General features: G+C 40.4%; 1 protein-coding gene across 8 annotated transcripts in view; it reads left to right on the top strand.

Annotated features, from left to right (window-relative positions):
* Nucleotides 1-21,186, top strand: part of LOC144500456 (uncharacterized) — a 230,807-nt gene that overhangs the window by 40,595 nt on the left and 169,026 nt on the right. For 4 of the 8 annotated variants that reach the window (XR_013498979.1, XR_013498978.1, XM_078223395.1 and 1 more), the window contains exons 4-6: nt 1,758-1,906; nt 14,717-14,768; nt 19,962-20,182. Coding sequence is in view for 4 of the 8 variants with exons in the window: in XM_078223395.1 (XP_078079521.1) it covers nt 1,758-1,906; nt 14,717-14,768; nt 19,962-20,182 (422 nt within the window). In the remaining 4 variants the exon portion in view is untranslated. Of the gene's footprint in view, nt 1-1,757; nt 1,907-14,539; nt 14,769-19,961; nt 20,183-21,186 lie in introns of all 8 variants that reach the window. The other 4 variants (XR_013498977.1, XR_013498976.1, XM_078223394.1 and 1 more) reach the window with 1 other exon arrangement.

Here is a 21,186-nt window from a genome sequence, read left to right as displayed (position 1 = left end):
GGGTTTTGAAGGTGTGGAAGATGTAGTAAAACTAAATCCATCAAGGGTTTACTTTTAAGTCTGTGATGTCATGGAACAAAGTGACATGCACTCAGTCATGTGATCTGGGACTTGGGGTGAGTTGGAGAGAGTCTTCTTGTAACTGTATTTGTTACGCGAAAATTAAAATGTGTTGCAGCCAACAGAAAACCCAATACTTTATGACTGATGTGCTCAAAATGTTAATAAATTATGCAAATGAGATTACCTTGTGTTATTGCATGAGATCAGCTCTTAATGCACAGATAATTGGGAATCCTTAATAATGCTGGGATCTGTGGCACTGCATGGCAACTTTGCTATCACTGCATTGAATTTTATTATATAACAAAAAAAAATTCAGGACAAGCCATCTACCATTGAACTACATTTTCTGGAAAAATTAACAGCAATGAAGAATGATTGTTATGCAACACTAACTCTGCACGTACTTTACTAAGGAACATTTGGATTGTAGAAATTAAGATGAATGTCTAAAACTGTAAATTATATTCCTGTACTATAAATATTTATGTGGTTTTGGGGGAGGGGGAACCAGAGAAACAATTTTACTTCTTCACCAGGTTTGAACCTGATCAATAGAACAGGTGCTACTCTATTTATTTGGATGCCTGCCACATCCATTAATGAATCTAAAATGGATTCATCTCATTGGAATTTTAAGTGTTTATTCAACTGAGGCAATTTTAAGAAACAAGAGTTTCTTAATTTGCCAAAGTTTGAGTAAAAAGAATGAATTAAATGTTTCTGTTGTGACAAAAGCTTAACAACCTGAAATGTTGACTCTTTATTCCTGGCCCTTGGGAGGGGAGCGAAGAGGTTGGGAGGCACCGGGGGGGGGGGGGGGGGGGGGTGGTGATGGGGGGGAGGTTAAAATAGGGGAGGTGAGCTGATTGAGTCAGCCACTGATTCATTCCCACTGCAAGGGATGTTTGTTGTGGGTGGGCCAGCATGCGGATTAGTTGACCATTGAACAGAGGCAGCCAGCCAATTGAAGCAATTAAGGTCCCATGACTCGGGGCAATATTCCAGTGGTTCAGCGTACCCAGCGATCCCCTGCCCAAGGCCACCGGTTTAATGGAGCCCACAGAGCACACTATTGGAGCTGGAGGATCAATCTCTCAAAGGCAGCTGCAGCTGAGAGCAAGAAAGGCCAGCCCAGCAGCCCCAGTGAACAATCCAGAAACATATCTCAATTGATGTGAGGGCCCCATCAGCTTGCCCCCTCAAATTTTATTTAAAATTTACCCTCTTGATCTCCTTTGTGCCTCAGCAACATCTATTCCTCCTGCAATGTTTGCTGAGGATCCAGAACTGCATCCGGGACCTGCCCACCTTCCTTAATTTTACAGCAGTTCAAAGGTCCCAAGGACTATCACTATGCTGATCTTGCAGTTGGCAAGTTCAGGCTCAGGACTCCATTTGGTCCCAACATTGGGGTCCGAAAGCCTGCAGAAAATCCTGCCCACTAACTCTGTTTCTTGCTTCATACAGATGCAGCCTGATCTGAGTATTCCTAGCATTTTCTTGTTTTGTTTCTGATTTCTGGCATCCGCGGTAATATGTTTTTGTATTTTTTTTCTGTTTTTATTTGTCTCTGATTTGGTTCAAATACTTCTACATTTTGTTTACTGCTATAAAGCATCACAGTTCAGTAAATACCCCAATATCCAATCTAGTTGTAAACAAATTGGTTGACACAGCTGATTATATTTTAGGAAAAGGAGTATTCTGTTTGGACCTGAGGAACTGGAAGGGCAAAATATCCCTCCAGGACAACTGCTGGCTGCTGCAGATGCCAGAGAGTACAGAATTGATTAAGAATACTTCAATCAAACAAGTTGCTGATCCCGTTCAGAGAATTCAGGTAAGATTTAAATAGTGCCAGCATGCAAAAGCTGCCATATGTGTACAATGTCAGCCATTTTTATACTGTGCCTGATGTGCATCTATCTTTAAGTTAATGGCATCACCAAAGGTATATCTACCAGATTTGTTCAGGCTAGTTTTATGATGATCTGATGACATTCTGTGATTACAGGGGCTGGATCTGATACTGGAGGAACCTGAAATTTGGTTAGAGCCCAGCTCCTCCAAGTTTCTCTCTGTGCAAAAAAACACTGTAAATTCCAGTGGATTGGTAGGAAGTGGCTGGCATGAGACCAGAAGGGAAAAGTGGGAGAAGGAGAGGTTTAGAGATGATAATCCACAGAATAGGGTTAAAGTTACTGAAGGCTCCATATTCCGTGGTGGGAGAAAAGAAAGATGATCAAAAGACTGAATTTAGAACAGTGTGGTAAGGAGGAATTATAAGGCTACAGGAGCTTTCAGAGAAAGAATGGGGCAAGGACAGATTTGAAGACAAGTACAAAAATTTTTAATTTGATACCTTGGAGAGCGACAATAATAGACATGTGGGACATAAGCGATAGCATTACTGGAATTATCCAGACAGAAGCATTTTCTAAAAGGTCATATTCAAATTACAATGTTTGAGAAAGTGAACCTATGTTGAAAATATAATAGATAGCATAGTCTGCAGTTTGATTTTGCATCTTTGTCCTTATTTGTGTTGTATTTCTTTCTAAATTCTTTCTGGTTGCAATGTTAGTTTGGTTCAGTGATAGTCCTTTTGCCTCTGTATCAGAAGATTGTGGGGTCAGAGGCCTTCTCCAAGACTTGAGCACCCTCCATGCCTTATTAGGGAGTGTTTTCTTCAGATAAGACATTAAGCAGAAATCCTATAGACTGTTCAGACAGTTAACCTGCTGTTTGGGCTACATTCATCCTTCAGTCAACACCATCAAAACTAATTAGCTGTGCGTGGGGTCTTAGCATGCACAAATTGGCTGTCGCATTTGCAGTGATTACACTTCAAAATACAGTAATGCACTTCAAAAGCATTCCATTGATGCCTGAGGATGTGAAAAGTGCTATATAAATGCAATATTTTTTCTTATTAATCATTGACGGGTTCAGCAACACACTTCGAGCCTTCGTGGCTCAAACCTCAAATTACAGGCCACCTACTGATTTTGAAAATATGATCTTTTCATAGAGCCCATTAAGAATGCAGGCAGGCTACGATTCAGAAAAATGGTTCAAAAGCAATATGAGAACTCCATTCTTGAGCATTCTGATATCTTCACTTCAAAGTATATTTATTGGCCACTTAGAAGAAATTAGGAGAAACTTGTTGCTTCTGTCTTCCCTCGCCCCTGCTTTTCTGCCCCTGAAAATGAATGGGAGAAAATCACTGACCAAAGAACTCAGAATAAAATCCAATTTTGATGATTAGGCCAGATTGTAGCTTAGTGAGAAATGTGAGAATGATCATCAGTGTACGAACATTCTGATTGGTTGATTTAAGTCCATCAAGACTGATGACGTGAATCTGATTAAAGGATTCCCGGCCAACTAAGGATAGGTGCTGCTTGTTAAGGAGGAAAATATATTTCTTATATATTTTTTATCCTGCCCTGCAGCCCACTAAAGTACCTTGGTACAATTGCTGCTTGCCTGTGTGTTAAGTTCTTCTTTTCTTCAATTTAAATGTATCAATCATACACAAGGGTCAGTGAAATAATCATGTGGGTTCTTTATTTGACGATAAGATGATATAGATAAAGTTAACTTGGAGGCTGAGTACAGTATATCTGATCTCTACCTTGCTCCTTGTCAACTACTTACACGTCATTGGACCATTATATCATATTCTGTCGAGGTGGGTGTTTAGAATGCCACACCTGACTGACTTCTGGTCGTGGCTTCTCATGACATCACAGCACTTGTTTTGTCCTTTCTGCACCAACACTTCCAAGGTCCTCTGATGCCACATACCTTGCATACAGCTTGAAAGGAAGAGCATTTTCTGCATGCATGCAGCACCCGCATTGCATACCAGGCTTACCAGGAAACCCACGGTGGGGGTGCACCATTGGTGGCGGCACCAGAAGGTCCCTCTGGCAGATAGGGTGAAAAAATCCTGCCCATTAATTCCAGGCAGTGCTTTCTGAAGTTCATCTTCACTCATAATTAATCTTTGAACATTGACCATATTTTATCTGTCTTTTTTAATGGCCGTTGAACAGACCTGACCTGTTCAGTATGTGGGAAGCCCTCATTGCCTATAACAATTTAACTTTAATTGCTTATTTATCTGGTTCGGAAATACTGAGATCCAGAAAACACAGCTCGACGTATTGTCAGAACAGAGGAAACTCGCATTGAAAATCCAGTGCCTTCCAATTGAGTGTTGGAGGTTTTATGGTCATCTTTAGCTTTTTTCAGGAATTTTGTTGCCATATGGAGTTTCCTCCAGCTCCTTTAGAGTTAACTTAGCTTTGAGTTCCAGTAGCTTTAACGGTCACTGCCTTAGCTGGACATAGATTGCTGCCTAATTGCAATAGTGGCGTTATTGAGCTTATTCTGATTTTACCCAGGTTTAGCTCTAAGCTCTGTCCATAAAGTGATGATTTAGGTGGCAAAATGGTGAAATGAAAACCCTAAAAAAACTTTTTTTACAGTCGTCTTCTGGCTGCAAGGAGCGGTAACCGGAAGGATTCTTTTTAGCTCAGTTTACAGTATTTTAACTTTCCCAGAAGCAGCGATGACAGACTCTTTCTTGTCTGAGTTCTGCTTAAAGTGAGACCCTTCAGACTCTGCAATACAATTTCTGTTCTTGCCTAAACTTTACAGCAATTAGACTTTTGCTCTCTCAGATCTGAACAATCTTACTGGGACCTGATGCTTGCTGCCTTGTGCAAGGTGTGATCCCAGAACAGTCTATAGAATCCCTACAAAGCTGCAGAGTCTTTACACATGGTGGGTCTCAATAGTTGTTTCGTAGTCCCACCAGTTTCTTCTGTTGTGTGTGAAGGGTTGAGCTTTGTATATTTTGCTGTCAAACCTTCAAACACAATGCTGCCACTATGCCACCACATTACATTCTTCTTTTCTTTGACATAGAGGTACCAATTGTACACAAGGATGAGTGAGACAATAATGTGGGTTCTTTATTTTAAGATAAGACTATATACAAATAAAATTAACTAGGAGGCTACGTACAGTACATCTGATCTCTACCCTCCTGCTTACCAACTGCCTACAAGTCATGGGACTAATGCATCATATCCTGTCAAGGTTGTAATGATTGACAGTAGTTTAAGATACACCTCTTCCTTAAAGGTGCATGTCATCAAATCACAACACTGCGCAGCGCTTCATGGGGGCCGCCATAGTGTCAGTGAAATCTGAGTCAACTGAGTTTAAATACTCATTAATTAGCCTTAAATAGAAGACGGGTGGGCTTTAGCCTTTTGGACCCAATGCTTTCTGTATTTGTCAGAGTATTCTATTTCTATAGATAAAGATCTAACTGTGGTTATAATGACTTTGGGACCTGACCCAACATCATCATGCCCTGATTTAACAATCGATCATGAGGGATGGCTGTCTGCTTCCCAATAGTAAAATTATGTCCACAGACATCTGTCCAAACATCCTTTAAAGTGGTTTGATGTCAACGTTTGTTTGGTAGCACTCCTGATAAAAGCCTTAGGTTGATTTCTATGTTAAACGTGCTTTATAAATGCAAGTTGTTGCTGACTTGTGCACCAATTTAGCAGTACATGTCAAAATGCTACTCCCATTTACAGATACTTGGAGCAACAACACATCTTAAAGAATTTACATTTTAGCAGTAGAGCTGATGTCAGAAGTGATTTTCCGCCTTCTGTGATTCTGCTATTGGATGAAAGTCGCTTTTGTTAAGTTGGATAGCCCCGGCCTGCATATTCATACTAACCCAAAAATTAGGTATCTAATTTTGAGTTTAAGCCCAGTAAACCTGTGGACTCTAGTATGCAAGGACAATTGGAAAGATGAAAATGGCACATGGTAAAGGAAAGGTGCCTTTGATAAGGTTTGGATTTGATTTCTGCTACTATGAGTCACTAACATAGGTTGTTAACACTATGCATGTGGAGAATAGACAACTAGTGAATGTGTTGAATAAGGATACCTTACATTTGCCTCCATAGCAAAGACCCTTGGATATATCTGCAGCATTCTTGTCTATTTGGAAATGTGGGAACCCAAGAAGCCTCGTAATTCAAAATCTAGAAGTATCAATATAGAAATTAATAAGTTAAACTTTTTTAAATCAGACTGAATCAGTCCTGAAAATAGTCATTTAACCAGTCATCTGTGAAGAGCGGTGCTTGCGGCCCACAACTATGTGATTTAAGCGGCATTAACCCAGAGTTTGGGCAAAAATGTAAAAGTAGCTTTAGAGTGAAGTGTGTAAAAGGAAATTGAGAAAAAAAACACACAACTGCAGTTTGGCATTCAATACAAGTTTGTTACTTCAAAATGTCATCTTAAATATGTGCCAACCTTGACAAGGACCTTCTAGTTACCATTAATTTTATTTCATAAATAGTATTTGGAACTGCATACACATTTATAAAATTGTCATTTCATTAACTTAATGTCGCTATGGCCAGAACTTTCTGGCTGTTCATGCTGGCAGGATCTTCTTACACCGCCAATGGCGCACCCCGCAGTCGGTTTCCCGGTGAAGTGGGGTGGAGTCAATGGGAAATCTCACTGACAGCTGCGGGACCAGAAGATCCTGCCACCAGCCAATGATGCACCACCTCCCACCACGAGAAAGAAGCCGTGGCGGGAGGCCAGAGAATCCAGCTCTGCATCTTATTTTTTATAAAATTACTTCAGATAATTTGTTGATTTCAAACTATGCTGAGAACCATTAATTCTATTCCTATAGATAAAGATCTAACTGTGGTGCAAATGTTCACATATCACCAAAGATAAATTTTGATCCAAAAACTTCACTTCTATTTCATCCATATGTTGGAGGCTTTGTCATGTTTAGTAAAATTTTAAAGAGCTTTTGGCACAGTCGCTGACCATTCTTTGCCGAGAAGTGAACCTCAACCAATCCTTAGTCCAGTGATGACAGGTTTTCATTTTGTCTGGGCAAACTTAGTTCTCAGTGAATTTCCTGATGCCCAAGTGCCTGTTCTACTTTGACACCACCAATAAAGTAAAGGCAACTATAATATAGGTTAAATGTGGCCTCACTAAATAATTTTAACTGAAGAAATAACAGAACTACTTATACTTAGAGCTGCACTTGTTTTTCATTAATAATCTTTAACAGTGTCTTAATTAGAAAATACGTTTTTCTTGTTCTTCATAGATGTCTGTGAATCTATGTGGCAAAATTCTAAAAGCGAGCACTAAAAATGAATGTGTTCAATATCACTTCCAACTGGAGTTACATTTTTCCTATTTATCTAAAGAACAATACAGCACAGGAACACCAAGCCTGCGCCGATTCCTCATCCTTATGTAGACTCACTACTTATTGCCCATATGCAGTTTCTATATCTCTGTTCGCCTCCTAATCATGTGTTTAGCAAGATACGCCTTGAACATTGCTGATATGCCTGCTTCCACCTCCTCCACTGGCAGTGTGTTGCAGGTAACCAACCACCACCCTCTGTGTGAAAAAGTTTCCCCGCACATTTTCAATTAAACCATTGAACAAGAAGTTTTAATTATGGCACTTGAATGAAACAGTTCTGGATTACAAAGAGTAAATTGTTTTCATAATATAGTTGTTAGTGCTTTGTCATGTCTTGTTTCTTGATTTCTTTTTGTATTGCATGTTGTTAATGACACCTTAGTTCCCAAGAACGTTAAGTGGTTTCCAAGTAATGTTGTTTAGATAGTAAAATAAGATGGAAATCTAATATATGCAATAATGCTTTTAAGAGTCTGTTTGTTACAACTTCAAAATAAACATAAAAAATAGTATCTCTTGAAAGAATTTTAGAAATATTACTTTTACAGTTGCCTCTCGCCAAGTATCCCAATCTTATCACATGAAAATTATTTTTATGGTTGTGCCACCAAGACAATTGAGATCTTTATCATAAACACTGACTTGGGGAGAGCAGAGGAATAAAGTACTTTCCCCATGTTGGTTTTGAGAGTACACAAATGTCATCCTTTGTCTCATTGCAGGTTCAGATTGACTTTTACTGCCAAACGTATGGGTAGAGAGAGTTTTGAGGGTCACAAATAGGCATTTTCTCACTGTTTGCTGACCAATTGTGATGCTGTTTTAGTTTATGCAAGGGCATTTTAAGAAATAAGAAATAAAAGCATGCTTTTATTTTTCTGATATAGTTATGAATTCACAGAGAATGAACATTTAGGAAGGATGGAAAATACTATTAGCAACTGTTTTGTGGTCTGCTAGTTTTATTTTATTATGTTGCAAAAATGATTAAAGATCAAATCAGCAATATTCTACCTGTTTCAAGTACAGTTCTAATGATAAGAGCATATTCTCTGATCAATAGCCCTGTAGGAGAAAAAATACCACTGATCCGATATATTTCAGCACCACCAATGTGCTTATGAAGATTTTCTTTGCCTCGGGTTCTTAGGTGGACATAATTGAGTGAATACGCAAATATATGGTATGTACTCACTTTGTAATTCTTAATGGTAAATATATATTAAATTTTTAGCTCCGAAAAATTGTTTTCCCAGCTGACAGGATACGTCCCTTGCGACAGCAGCAAGATGGCAGTGCAAAAAAAATGGAACAGCACAATGATAATACAGCTAAAAAGCCAGCAGCAGTGGAGCACACAAGAATTCAGAGCACAAAAAGGGTGCACAAGTCATATTCAGATTTTCCTATAAAGTTTATGTTAACGCAGAAGTACTGTGAGACTCAGTCAGGAACATCCTAGTAAAAACCTACTGTATCTCATATAGTCCTTCTGTTCTTTCCCGCTGCTGCTAGCCCTCTAACTACCTGTCATCCGAAACCCTTCTCTCTCGCTGGTGCTATATCTTTAGCTCTTGGTCTGCTGGTCTCCACACCTCCTGTTCTGCTATCTCTCCTTTGTTCCCAATCTGCTGTCACTCTAACTACTGGTGGTTATCCTGCCCTTGCCAATCCTGTTTCCCACTTCTACCAGCTCAGCTCGTCTGCTAAAAAAATCCTCTTTTTTGCTCTTGCACGCTGTATCAGCCACCTCCCCTGCTTTTACTGTCCTGGTGTCAATTCTGTTCTGTTTCTAGTGGTTTTTCTGCTTGCACGTCAACTACTGTTGGCTCCTGATAGCTTTTATTCGTCAATCCCACTTCAGTTCCTGGTGGTAACCGTGCTCCTATTCCTAGTGGTTCTTGTGTTGAAAATTCGTCTCCTCCTCATGGCTGTTACCTTCAATTCCTCTACTGTTTCTGCTGCCTCTTCTGTTCCTGGTTGCTCTCCTATTACAAATTCCTCTTTTGCATTTGATTCTGGCACTGTCTGCACTGCTCCTTTCCATTCATAATTTCTTTCCTTTTTTTTTAGGGATTCTTGATTATTTCACTGCATGTGCTCCCATAATCTGGGAAATTTGAACCCCCAACCCCATTTAAGCACAGGTACTGAATGACTGGCTGGGGAAGGATATAGGGGAGTGGATTAGCTGCTATCTAATGCGCAGCTGATCCTTATGTAAGCCCACCAAGCCATTTTGGAGTATTTTTGTGTCCTTCAATTGAATGTTTTTTTGCACATTATGAACTAGTATACGGTGAATAATATTTGTGAAAATAAACCTTGTACTGCTGCCATGTTCAAAGTGAAAACTTCCATTCCTCACCAAAAATAGATAACCACACGTAATGAATATTTTTGATATTGTTCTGCAAAAATTATATATATATATTTATAGCTTTCCACAACCTATCTGAGTCATCTAGGTTCATTATTTATTCAGGAATTCCTTTGCTGAAACTGAATCTGTGGACGTGATTCATAATGTGTATTTACCATTCTAATGTGTGTCAATCCAGCTTTTGACAGTTTTGCTCCCATTTAATGTTGCATTTAATATGTTATATCATCTATTATGAACTACATTTTTTTTTAGAAATCATAAAGCTGATGTTCATGTCTCTAAGATCGCCTCTCATTCTTCTAAACTCCAATGTGTACAGGCCTAAATGACTCAACCTCTCCTCATAAGAAAGTCCCTCCATACCCAAGATCAACCTAGTGAATCTTCTCTAGACTGTCTTCAATGCCAGTATATCTTTCCTTCAATAAGGGGACCAAAACTGTTCAGTCCCAGTTGTGATTTAACTGGTGCCATGTATAGTTTTAGCAAGACCTCCCCATTTTTATACACCATTCCCTTTGAAATATAGGCCATTTGCCTTCCCTACTCCCTGCTGAACTTGCACGCTAGCTTTTTGTGATTTACGCACGAGACCCCCAAATTCCTCTGTGCAGCAGCTTTCTGCAGTCTTTCTCCATTTAAATAATATTCAGCTCATTTATTCTCCCTACCAAAATGCACAATTTCACATTTTCCTACGATACATTCCATCTGCCAAGTTTTTGACCACTCACTTAACCTGTCTATATCCCTCTGTAGATTCTTTGTGCCATTCTCACCATTTGCTTTCCGACCTATTTTTGAATCATCCGCAATTTTGGCAATAGTGCATTCACTTCCCTCGTCCAAGTCATTAATATGTTTTGTAAATAAATGTGGCCACAGCACTGATCCCTGTGGCATTCCACTAGTTACAGGTACCCCTCTTATACCAACTCTGTCTTCCATTAGTTAGCAATTCTCTATCCATGCTAATACACTACCCCCAACATCATGTGGTCTTCTCTTATTAGGTTGCCTTTTTCCTGGTTCCCCAGTCTCATTCTCTAAGTGGCCTATGTTCACTTCGGCCTCTCTCTTCCTTTTCATGTTTTTGAGAAGCTCTTACTGTCTTTTTTATATGACCTGCTAGTTTAAGCTCACAGTTAAGCTTCTACCTCTTATTTATTTTGGCCATCTTTATTGGTTTTTAAAATTTGGCTTACCACTAATTGTTGCCACATTGTATGTTTTTCCTTTCCGTTTAATACTATGCTCAACCTCCTTGGCCAACCGTGGATGATTTATCCCTTTCATAGAATCCTTCATCCTTACCGGGATACATCTTTGTCGTGAATCATAAACTATTTTCATAAATGTCTGACAATGCTGATCAACTGTCTTTTTTGCTGAACTCCCTTCACAGTCCACTTCAGTCAACCGTGCCCTCATTCCTGTGTAATTACTCTTATTTCAGTTTAGCACAGTTGTTTCTGACTCATGTTTCTCACTCTGAAACTGACTGCTAAATTCTACTATGTTATGGTCACTCTTCTCTAGGGTATGAGCTTGTTTATTAAACTTGCCTAATTACACATTACCAGCCCCAAAATAGCCTGATCCTTGGTTGGATCCACAACATATTGTTATAGGAATCTGTCCCGAATTCACTCTATGAATTCTTCCTCATGTCTACTTCTGCCAATTTGATTTTCCCAATCTACATGAAGACTAAAGTATTCATTTACGGCCTTTTTACATGTCCTTGTTATCACCTGATTTATTCTCCGTCCTACAGCTACTGTTAGAGGGGCCTGTAGACTACTCCCACCAGTGCCTTCTTCCCCTTAGTACTTCTTACCTCCACTCATCTGGATTCTATATCTTCCAATCCAAGATCATTTTTTACTGTCGAACCTATTCCATTTGGTACTGACAAAGCTACCCCCTACCCTTTTCTTCCTGCCTCTCTTACAAAAAGTCACATATCGATGAATATTTAGTTCCCACCTTTGATCTCCTTGTAACCACGTTCTGTAATGACTGTAAGATCATACCCATTTAGCTCAATTTGCTTGCGGCTCAGGTAGTCAAGAGATTATAACCTTGAAGGTTTTGTTGTTTGATATAATGATTAGTTCCTCAAGCTCTCTATTGCAGAACATCTTTCCTCATTCTATCTATATCGTTGATAGTTCCCCACTGCAAATTCCTCTCCAGATGGAGCAAATGTCCTGAACCCTGGCTGGCAGCACAGCCATCTGGACTCGCTTATTGCTGCAGAGAACTGTGTTAATCTCCCTCACTATACTATCTCCTACCACCAGTACATTCTTGTGTGCTCCCCCCCACCCCCCATTCCTGACCACTTTAAGCAAGAAGACGCTCTCCTAAGGAGTGTGAAACAAAGCATCCAAGCAACTCTCCCTCCCTGATGTACCGCAGTTTCCACAGCTCAGCCTTCAGCTCAATGACCCTGCTGAAGTTTCTCAAGTTGCAAACACTTATGCAGACCTGTTTGCCCTGGATCACAATGTTCACCAAACAAAAAGCTAGTTCTGCAGCACGGCAAAACCACTTCCTGAAGACTGAAAAAGTTAGAAAGCAAAAGAGCACCTCCCTTCCTTCTGCACCAAATTCCCACTTTCATCCAATTTGGACTGTGTCTCACTCAAGATATGCATTCTCCCACTGCTCATGTATCCACTTGATAGTGAATGGGATGCCAATCAAGCGACTGCTCAGTCCCTGATGGTGTACAGGGCACAATTTCAAAATTTGCCGATGACCAAAAGCTTGAAAGTATTGTGAACTGCAAAGAGAATAGTGGTAGACTTCAAGACGACTTAGGTTGGTGGAATGAATAGACAGATGGCAAATGAAATTTAAGGCAATGATAAAATGTAAGGTGATAGATTTTGGCAGGATGAATGGGGAAAGACAATGTAATCTAACAGGTACAATTCTGAAGTATTTGCAGGAACAGAGAGACCTTGAGGTACATGTGCACAAATCATTGAAGGTAGCAGGTTACATTGATAAAGTGATAAAAAGACTTCTGGAATCCTGGGTTTTATAAATAGAGCACAAAAGCAAGGAGGTTATGATGAACCTTTATGAAACTCTAGTTTGGCCTCAATTTGAGTATTGGTCCAATTCTGGGTGTAGCAGTTTAGAAAGCATGTGAAGCTTTAGATAGGGTGAAGAAAAGTTTAAAGAATTATTCAGGGATGAAAGACATCAGTTGTGAGAATAGATTGGAGAAGCTGGCATAGTTCTCCTTTGAGAAGAATTTATTAAGAGTGGAGTTGATTGAGGTGTTCAACATCATGTGAGGGGTTTAGATGAAACAGATAGGGAGGAACTGTCCCCATTATTAGAAGAGTCAAGAACCAGAGCACCCTGATTTAAGGTGTCTGGCCAAATTGTTTCTTCCTGTGCTATAACCATTCTATGATACTATGATCGTAATGTAGGAAATGCAATATTTGATTTTAGTGATATTGATATTGAGGGATAAATAGTACCATAGGCCATTGTACATCCATGCAAGACAACAGACAGGTTCTTGGCTTAATGGCTTATCTGAGACATGACATCTCCGACAGTGCAGCACTTCCTCAGTATGTACTACTCAGTATCAACTAGATTATGGTGCTCAAGTCTCTGGAGTGCGACTTGAACCAACAAACTTTATGACTCAAAGGTGAACATGTTACCAACTGAGCCATAACTAACTTTTACTTAAAGCATAAATAGTTTATTTTTAAGAATCAGTTGTATCTTCCTGCTGTGTGCTTGTTGCTGGTCAAAATGAGAGATGTTAATGCTGAAATTGAACGCTTTACTCATTGTGTGGCTAGTGTCACCACCAGGAAGTTCCAGGTCAGACACTGATAGGTTAAATGCAAAATTAAGATCCCACTATTATATTCAAAGAATGTGCCTTAACACTTATTTTCTAAGTGGTGTTTAACATGGAGAAGTCCTGCTTCAGTAGGGGAGGCAGTAGGTGATAATCAGAAGGAGGCTTCTTTGCTCTTTTTTTAACCTAATGCCATGAGACTTCATGACATCTGGAATCAATATTGAGGTCTCCTTGGGCATCTGCATCCTGACCATATATAACTGTTGTCATCACCTCTGGTGGGTCTGTCCTGCCAGTGTGATAAGACTGGGAATGGAGATGGTGCTGTCAAAGACATTGTCTGTAAGGTGTAATTCCATGAGTATGACTATGTCTGGCTATTACTTAACTAACCTGTTGGACAGCTCTCCCAATTTTTGCACAAGCCCAGAGATGTTAGTAAGGAGGACCTCGCAGGATTGATAGGGCTGGATGGATGCCTTTGTCGGTTTCGGTGTCTAGGTCACTGCCAGGTGGGCCATCCAGTTTTGTTCCTTTTTGACATTTCTATAGCTGTCTGATACTATTGTGTAGCATCCAAGCCATTTAAGAATCAGCCACACAGTCGTGGATCTGAAGTCACACAGAGGCCAGACCAGGTCAGCAGATTTGTTTCCAAAAAAGACCAAATAAATTTTGCAGCAATCAACAATGATTTCATGGTCACTGTTACTGAGACTAGCTTTTAATTCCAGATTTATTAATTGAATTTAAATTCCAAGAGCTGGGTTAGAATCAGACTTAATTCTGAGAGTGTACTACCCAACCTTGTTTCTACTTTTTAGCTTAGTGTCATCTTTCTCTCCTTTTTTGATAGCTCATTGTCCTATCTTTTTGTACTATTTTATAATCTATGTCCCATTACTTATTTACCTCCTCTTACTATATTCTATAGACCAAAACATTAAATTTGTGGAATCACTTGATGAAAAATGGTGTGTGTCTTCGCCAGAGTGCCTTCTTCCCACGAATAGTCTTTCTGAATCCCATCTGTGAATTGGACCCAGAAGTGCCACAGATAAATGAGGTCATAGCTCCATGCAATGTTGAATCCTTTATTTGTTCTTTCAAGGAAGGATATACGTCATGGATCACCAATATTCTTACTCCACATTGGCTATCTGGTGAGTACTGAAGCAGATCGAAGTATAATATTTCTACAGAATAAGTTAGAAACAGTGTTGTATACAAAATGAAGTATAGACAGGGTGGGTGATACTTTATAAAGGCTATGAATTGCCTTTTAAGCACAAGATCACTCTTTGCATCAAAATGCAGTACGAGATCTACTCTTCAAAATTCGACTTTACTAAAATTCCCCAAAACGTACTTCTGCACAACACTCAGTGTGACACCTGTGCTTGTACACCATCTGTGAGTGCTGTGAAGTCTGGGTCATAGTTTCAGATTGCCATTCTCATACAGTTCATCAGATGGGCATCTGTGAGACAAGTGTGATAATTGGGCTTAATGATTTTCATTGGGGAAAAAGCAACCTCACAGAGTATATGTGGAATCAAAGTTGACCTTCACCTTGAGCGCACAAAATGTCAGAAAAGGGTAGTACTCTCTGTTTACAAATCCCCAAAAGTCTTGTCCCTTGACCTAGCTTTCAGTTCTGTCATTTTCCATGGTGATTATTTCCATGTCAAGTCCACTGCTTTGTTCAAATTCCTGCTGAAAATTTGCTGTCAGTTCTCCAATGTCTACTTGAAGAAAAGGATTTGAGACAAACATAATGATTTGTTCCATCTTGTCAAACTCCTGGAATCATCTCCTGAATTCCTTTTCCAATTTGTTTAGGTGGTCACGGAATCTGTTTAACCTGTGTTGGCAGCACCATCATAGCCTCCTTGATAACTCTGCTATCGGTGAACAGTTTCTTCTATTTTGCGAGTCGATGGCTGACGTGAAACAACACCTTTTTGCCAGCTTTGCCTTTAGCCACAGGTTTTGAAAAGAGCAGCAGTTAAATTTTCACAAATCTCTTTAACTCCCCAAATTCTTTTGTCTGAATGGCGCTGTTTAAAGGGAAATTTTCTTGAAATCTTGTATGCATTGTCTTGTAATGTTCCAAATTACCTCCTTTACTCAAGGCTACACTCTGTTAACAAATAAGACAAATGGGCTTGCCCTTGACATTCTTAAAAGAAATTCACTTTCCCATGCCTAATTTTTGCCCACTTGGAGGTCCCTGGCTCCTCGCTCATCATTTTGTCTTCACCTAGCTTAATCCACGTTTTGGCAGTCAAAAGAAACCCAAGTTCTATGCCTTTTTGGCGTGGTTTGTCAGCCAATGAGCTGATTCACTTGTCATGACAGGAAACCCAAGTCCCGCGCATTTTCGGCAGTGGTGCAGCAGCCAATCACAATCAACTTTAGATTCCATGACTGAACTGTCAATTGCGATTGATTATTTGGAGACCACTGCCTTGTGGAATTAACAGAAGATATTAGCTCTAAATATCCTACTTCTGAAAATAAAAGGAATATTAAAAAATATTATCATGGCAATAAATACAAATTGAAATAATAGTGCATGATTATCCATTCATCAGTTGTGCATATCTATGTTGTTGCCTCATTAGCTAAGCCTTAATTTTTTGACATTTTATACATATGAATGTAATTTGGAGATAATTATAAGAATATATTCAATGGCTGAATTTAACTCTTAGGTTAGTTTTAAAATATTGTTGCTCATGGTTTGTTATACTTTCTCTCTTTGTACCCTGGATGCCATTAAGTCATAATTACTATAAATGTTTAGAGCAACAGTAACATGCTGTTATGTATTTTCCATGTGTCCATGAGTATGAAGGCAGTGGTTTCAGTGACATTTTGTTGTTAGTTCCTTGGTAACAAGATCTACCCCTTTCCTCAAAAACATCAATAATGTGTATGTGATATGTGGTTAGGTACAGAGTTAAAGTGAGAGTGATGAGGAGTATTGAATTAAAATATCTGCATTTGTATAAAATAACCTAGCCATAAAAGTAGTTCGGAGGTTAGTGTTTGCAACAGAATCAGAATGGCCAATTTTTTTTCTTGTTAATTCAGCTGCTATTTATGGACATAAATAAAGCTGAGAATTAGACTACTTTCCCCATACTTTAACAAAAATAATTTGAAATGACAGTAGTTAGTCTTAAACCATCTGCGTTGCGATGACTTCATCCACAGATATCGCTCTCCAGAAACTGAAGTTGTTACAGGATGTCTAAATTGACATTGGATGGAAGCTTCCTGGAAATTGGCAAAAGCCGATGTTAGGCGGGAAAAGTGGCGTTGAAGTTGCCAACAGCAACAGTGGCTTTCTCTGCCGCATAGTCCCACACTTAGAGTAAAAAACTTAAAGGGGCGGTACCCACAAACTCACAAAGTAATGCTGGCAGGCGGCCTCTGATTTGCCCGCCCTGCCAGCTACTTAGTCCCTCGAAGATTGGAGCGCCATTTTTAAAGACTGCCCAGTGCAAAGAAAATCACTTCGAACCCCCGTCCGCTGGCACCCTCTGGCACTGGTCATTGTACTGCCCCAGGCACTGCCTGGGAATGACTCTCGCCCCCTTGATCGCTGCACTCACCTGAGCCCTCCTGGGAGACCAGTCATGATTCATGCCATTCTGCCCTCATGCCAGTGTGACAGGGGATGAATCAGGCATAGAATCCTAATAATTAGATACTAATGCATTCAAAAGAACATTGGGAAACATGCCCTGTCATTGGGGGGGGGCGGGGGATAATTGTGTCATGTGATTACATTGGCTCAAACGCAATTTGAGAGTTTTCGTGAGATTTCCGGTTCCCATCGCCAAACCGACCTAACAAAAACGGGAGCAGAAAATCCCGGCCACTGTTTATGTGAGCTGCACGTTAGCATTCTATTCATTTAAAGAGATGCCTGTCCCAAACCTGAATTCATCTAAGCCAAGTCAAATTTGAATCACTTAAGGTGTTGAGATTCCATTTTATTAAAATATCACACAAAGCAATTTGGCAAGAGCACATTATCTGATGCACAAGAATCAAGCACAAATTAATTAACTCAGTATGGTTTTATTTCTTCTTTTTCTTCCAAACATTCTTTCTGTAATAATTGGGAGGCTCTACAATTACTTAGCAGGAGAAAGTAATTAATTTATTCATTCGTAAAGAACTATTTACAAAGGAAGAGGCACAGTGGTTAGCACTGCTGCCTCAGCACCAAGCAGCTGGGTTCAATTCCGGCCTTGGGTGACTGTGTGGCATTTACACATTTTCCCCATGTCTGCATGGGTTTCCTCCGGGTGTTCCAGTTTCCTCCCACAGTCCAAAGATGGGTAGGTTAGGTTGATTGGCCATGCTAAATTGCCACTTAGTGTCCCAGGATGTGTGGGTTCGAGGTATTAACGGGGTAAATACGTGGGACTACAGGGATAGGTCCTGGGTAGGACGCTCTGCTGGAGAGTTGGTCAGCCGAATGGCTTCCTCCTGCACTGTAGGGATTCTGTGAGGACAACGAAGACCTCCATATTTTTCAACTGCTGAGCTCAACTGCCGTCCTTTAACTGCCACAATACGAGCTTTTACTCATGCTCCACCTCTGCAGAACACAAGTTTGGACTCACATTCAACTGCTGCTCCGTGCTCTCCATTGGGGGTTGGGTTGGTACGTATATGGAGGCAGGGGTGGGTCCATGGGGCACAGGGAGATTCCCCATGTGCAAGTGAGAGGTTCTTCATTTTCCTTTGTACCAGAGATCAGGGACCCATTAAAAATGATACCCCAATCTCTGGAAAGCCAACACTGCCTGCTGTTTCAGAGCCCACATCACCAGTGTGATGGCATGCTTGCAGGATTTCTTTCTTCAGAGCGCTGGACAACATGGCAAGAAAAATCGGCTGTGCAGCCAGCTAATGGACCACTTTTCTGTCCTGGTCTAACACCAAGAAAATACAAAAATTCCGCACATAGGCTGGGATTTTCCAGTCCCATCGTAGCAGGACCTGGTGGCCCAGCCAAAGGTTCATTGACTTTTGGCAGGACCAGCCAATCCTAGTGGTGCACTGAGCCGGAAAATCCTACCCATAGTCTGTGGAACCCATCCGAAACTCAGTTCCCTAGCCACTGACTGGCAGCTGTCTGAGCCTGAATCGCACTGTTCTCAAGCTCAATGTCACATTTGACTGAGATAAGCTTCCAACCAATTATTTATGCCATTACTAAGACCACATATTTTCACTTCCATTATGTCACCATACTCCCTCCCTGCTGATCTGCTGCAGCCCTCACCCATGTCTTTTTTAACTCTAGACTTTACTGTTACAGTGCACACGTGGACAGTCTGTCGCATCACTTTGTCCTTCCAGTAAACTTGAGTTTATCCAAAATTCGCATCAAGCCCCGTACAATCATTATCTTGTGTGCATTCACCTACTCCTGGTTAACACCTTGATTTTAAAATTCTCAACCCTGTTCAAGTCTATCCATAGTCTCGCCCCTTCTTAACTCTGTTATCTCCTCTAACTATACAACCCTTTGAAAAATCTGCACAGCTCTTAAGCACACATGGTTTTAATCACTCCACCATTGGTGGCTGAGCTTTCAGGTGCCAAGACCCTAGACTCTGGAATTCCCTCCCTAAATCTCTCTGCCTTGTTTTCTCGCTTTCCCCCTTTCAGACAATCCTTAAAACCTATTTCTTTGACCAAGTTATTGGTCATCTGCCTTGATATCTCTTTGTATGTCTCAGTATCAAATTTCATTTATCACACTCCTGTGACATGTCTTGGGTTGTTTAACAATATTGAATACACTAAAAATGTACAAGTTGTCATATGTACTGCTTCAGAAAAAGTCAAATACATCCAATTAATGTTTTATTATCTCGCAAATACACGCTCATGAGTTATATCAACTCTTTTAGCATGAATTGTTAGTGTATATAAATCTATAAATAAGACGTACTTTATTCAGTTCACCACATGGTCATTCAAAAAAACAGATGATATGGTAGGTTTCATTACACAAAGCACCACAATCTGAGCAAAAATGCTTGGAGACAGCTGCTACATTAAAGTAAATGATCTTGTTTTAGCACAAGTCTCATTATATTATGTATTTCTTTGGCTTTTAAACAGCAAGGGGGTACTGTACCACATAATATAGGAAGACTGCTACATGCAAAAAGGAAATTATGCATGTTCAAAATTGTCCAGAAAAACAGCAAGTGGGTTACAGATGGGAATTATGTAATTTTGTTTTTAATAAATTTCAGGTGATGTATTTCTTCAATTTCTTTTATTATAAACTAAAAACGTTTTCAATCTATGTTCAGGTCACTTATCATTTCGCCACATTACTGATTTAACAAGAGCGCTTGGTAAAGTTGGCACATGGGACATTTTGGACCTGCATGGTGGGCAACGGTTGATGGGCGACTACCATGGCTGTTTACACATAGCTCTGAATCGAGAAGAGGCAGATGAACTCGAATTTTCACGTGGCAGGAATTTGACTGCTGGATACGTCTGGGCTCTTGTGGGTTATTCACCACAGGTAGGCCTACAAATTATTTATTTGGTTTTAAATGTTTCTGTGCCCATCATGGAAGTTTAGGCTAAAGCAGGAAATACCTTTAATAGATGATGTTAACTTTATCTTGTTGGAGGTGAGTCAGGCACTTGTCCGGAGGAGGAAAAGAGGAGGCTGAGTCTGAAAGTTGCCACACATTCTTGCTAAGTGTTAGTATTTATAATAATAATCTAAGTACAGGCCATGATCATAATCTTAATTGGTCATTGGTATATGTTTCCAAAAGGCGTTTCCAGAAAAAAATAACTGTATTTCGAGGTTAGACAATATAAGCCTATGGATTATTTTCTGAAATCGTGTATCTGATGTTCAATCTCACCCTTTGGAAGAGCAAATCAGAAAATTGAACATCTTCATTATTATCTATCCATAAATCATGGGAAGCACACACTGAAATTTCCACATTTCTATCTAGATAGGATGCATAAGGTGGCAAGTCATTCAAGTATAAAAGTTAATCTTGGATTGCAGCCATGGCCACGATTCTCCTATCCCGGTGCGCTAATATTTTAGCACAGTGGGCCAGGAGAATCACATGGCGGCCGATTCACTGGGTTTGCGCAAGTGTTCGCACCCGCTTGTGTCTCCCAGCGCCAGATGTCTGGCGGTCTCTGCTCCGTGCCGGAAATCAGCGGGGAGACACGGAAATTATTTAAATGATAATTTCCCTACAATTGAAGTGAGATAAGCAGGCCCAGGACTGAAGTCTGCAGGCCCCTAGCCTCTCCCACACCACCAGAGTGTTTCACTCCAGTGGGGATTGCACTAGCTCCCCAGTTTTGGGGAACTAGAGAGCCGACCCCACTGGAGTGAAGGGGGGGGGGGCAATCGGGGGGAGAGGGGGGTGCCCCCAGGGCATAGCCACCCTGACTGCCAGCTTGTGTCCCTGACACTGTGCAAGAGGCAAAATGCCAATGCCTGAGGGCACCCTGCCACTGTTGGGCAGTGCCAAGGGGTTAGGGCCTGTT

This window comes from Mustelus asterias, chromosome 11, assembly GCF_964213995.1.
Source record: "Mustelus asterias chromosome 11, sMusAst1.hap1.1, whole genome shotgun sequence".
Taxonomy (NCBI): domain Eukaryota; kingdom Metazoa; phylum Chordata; class Chondrichthyes; order Carcharhiniformes; family Triakidae; genus Mustelus; species Mustelus asterias.
This window is presented reverse-complemented; position numbering and strand designations above follow the sequence as displayed.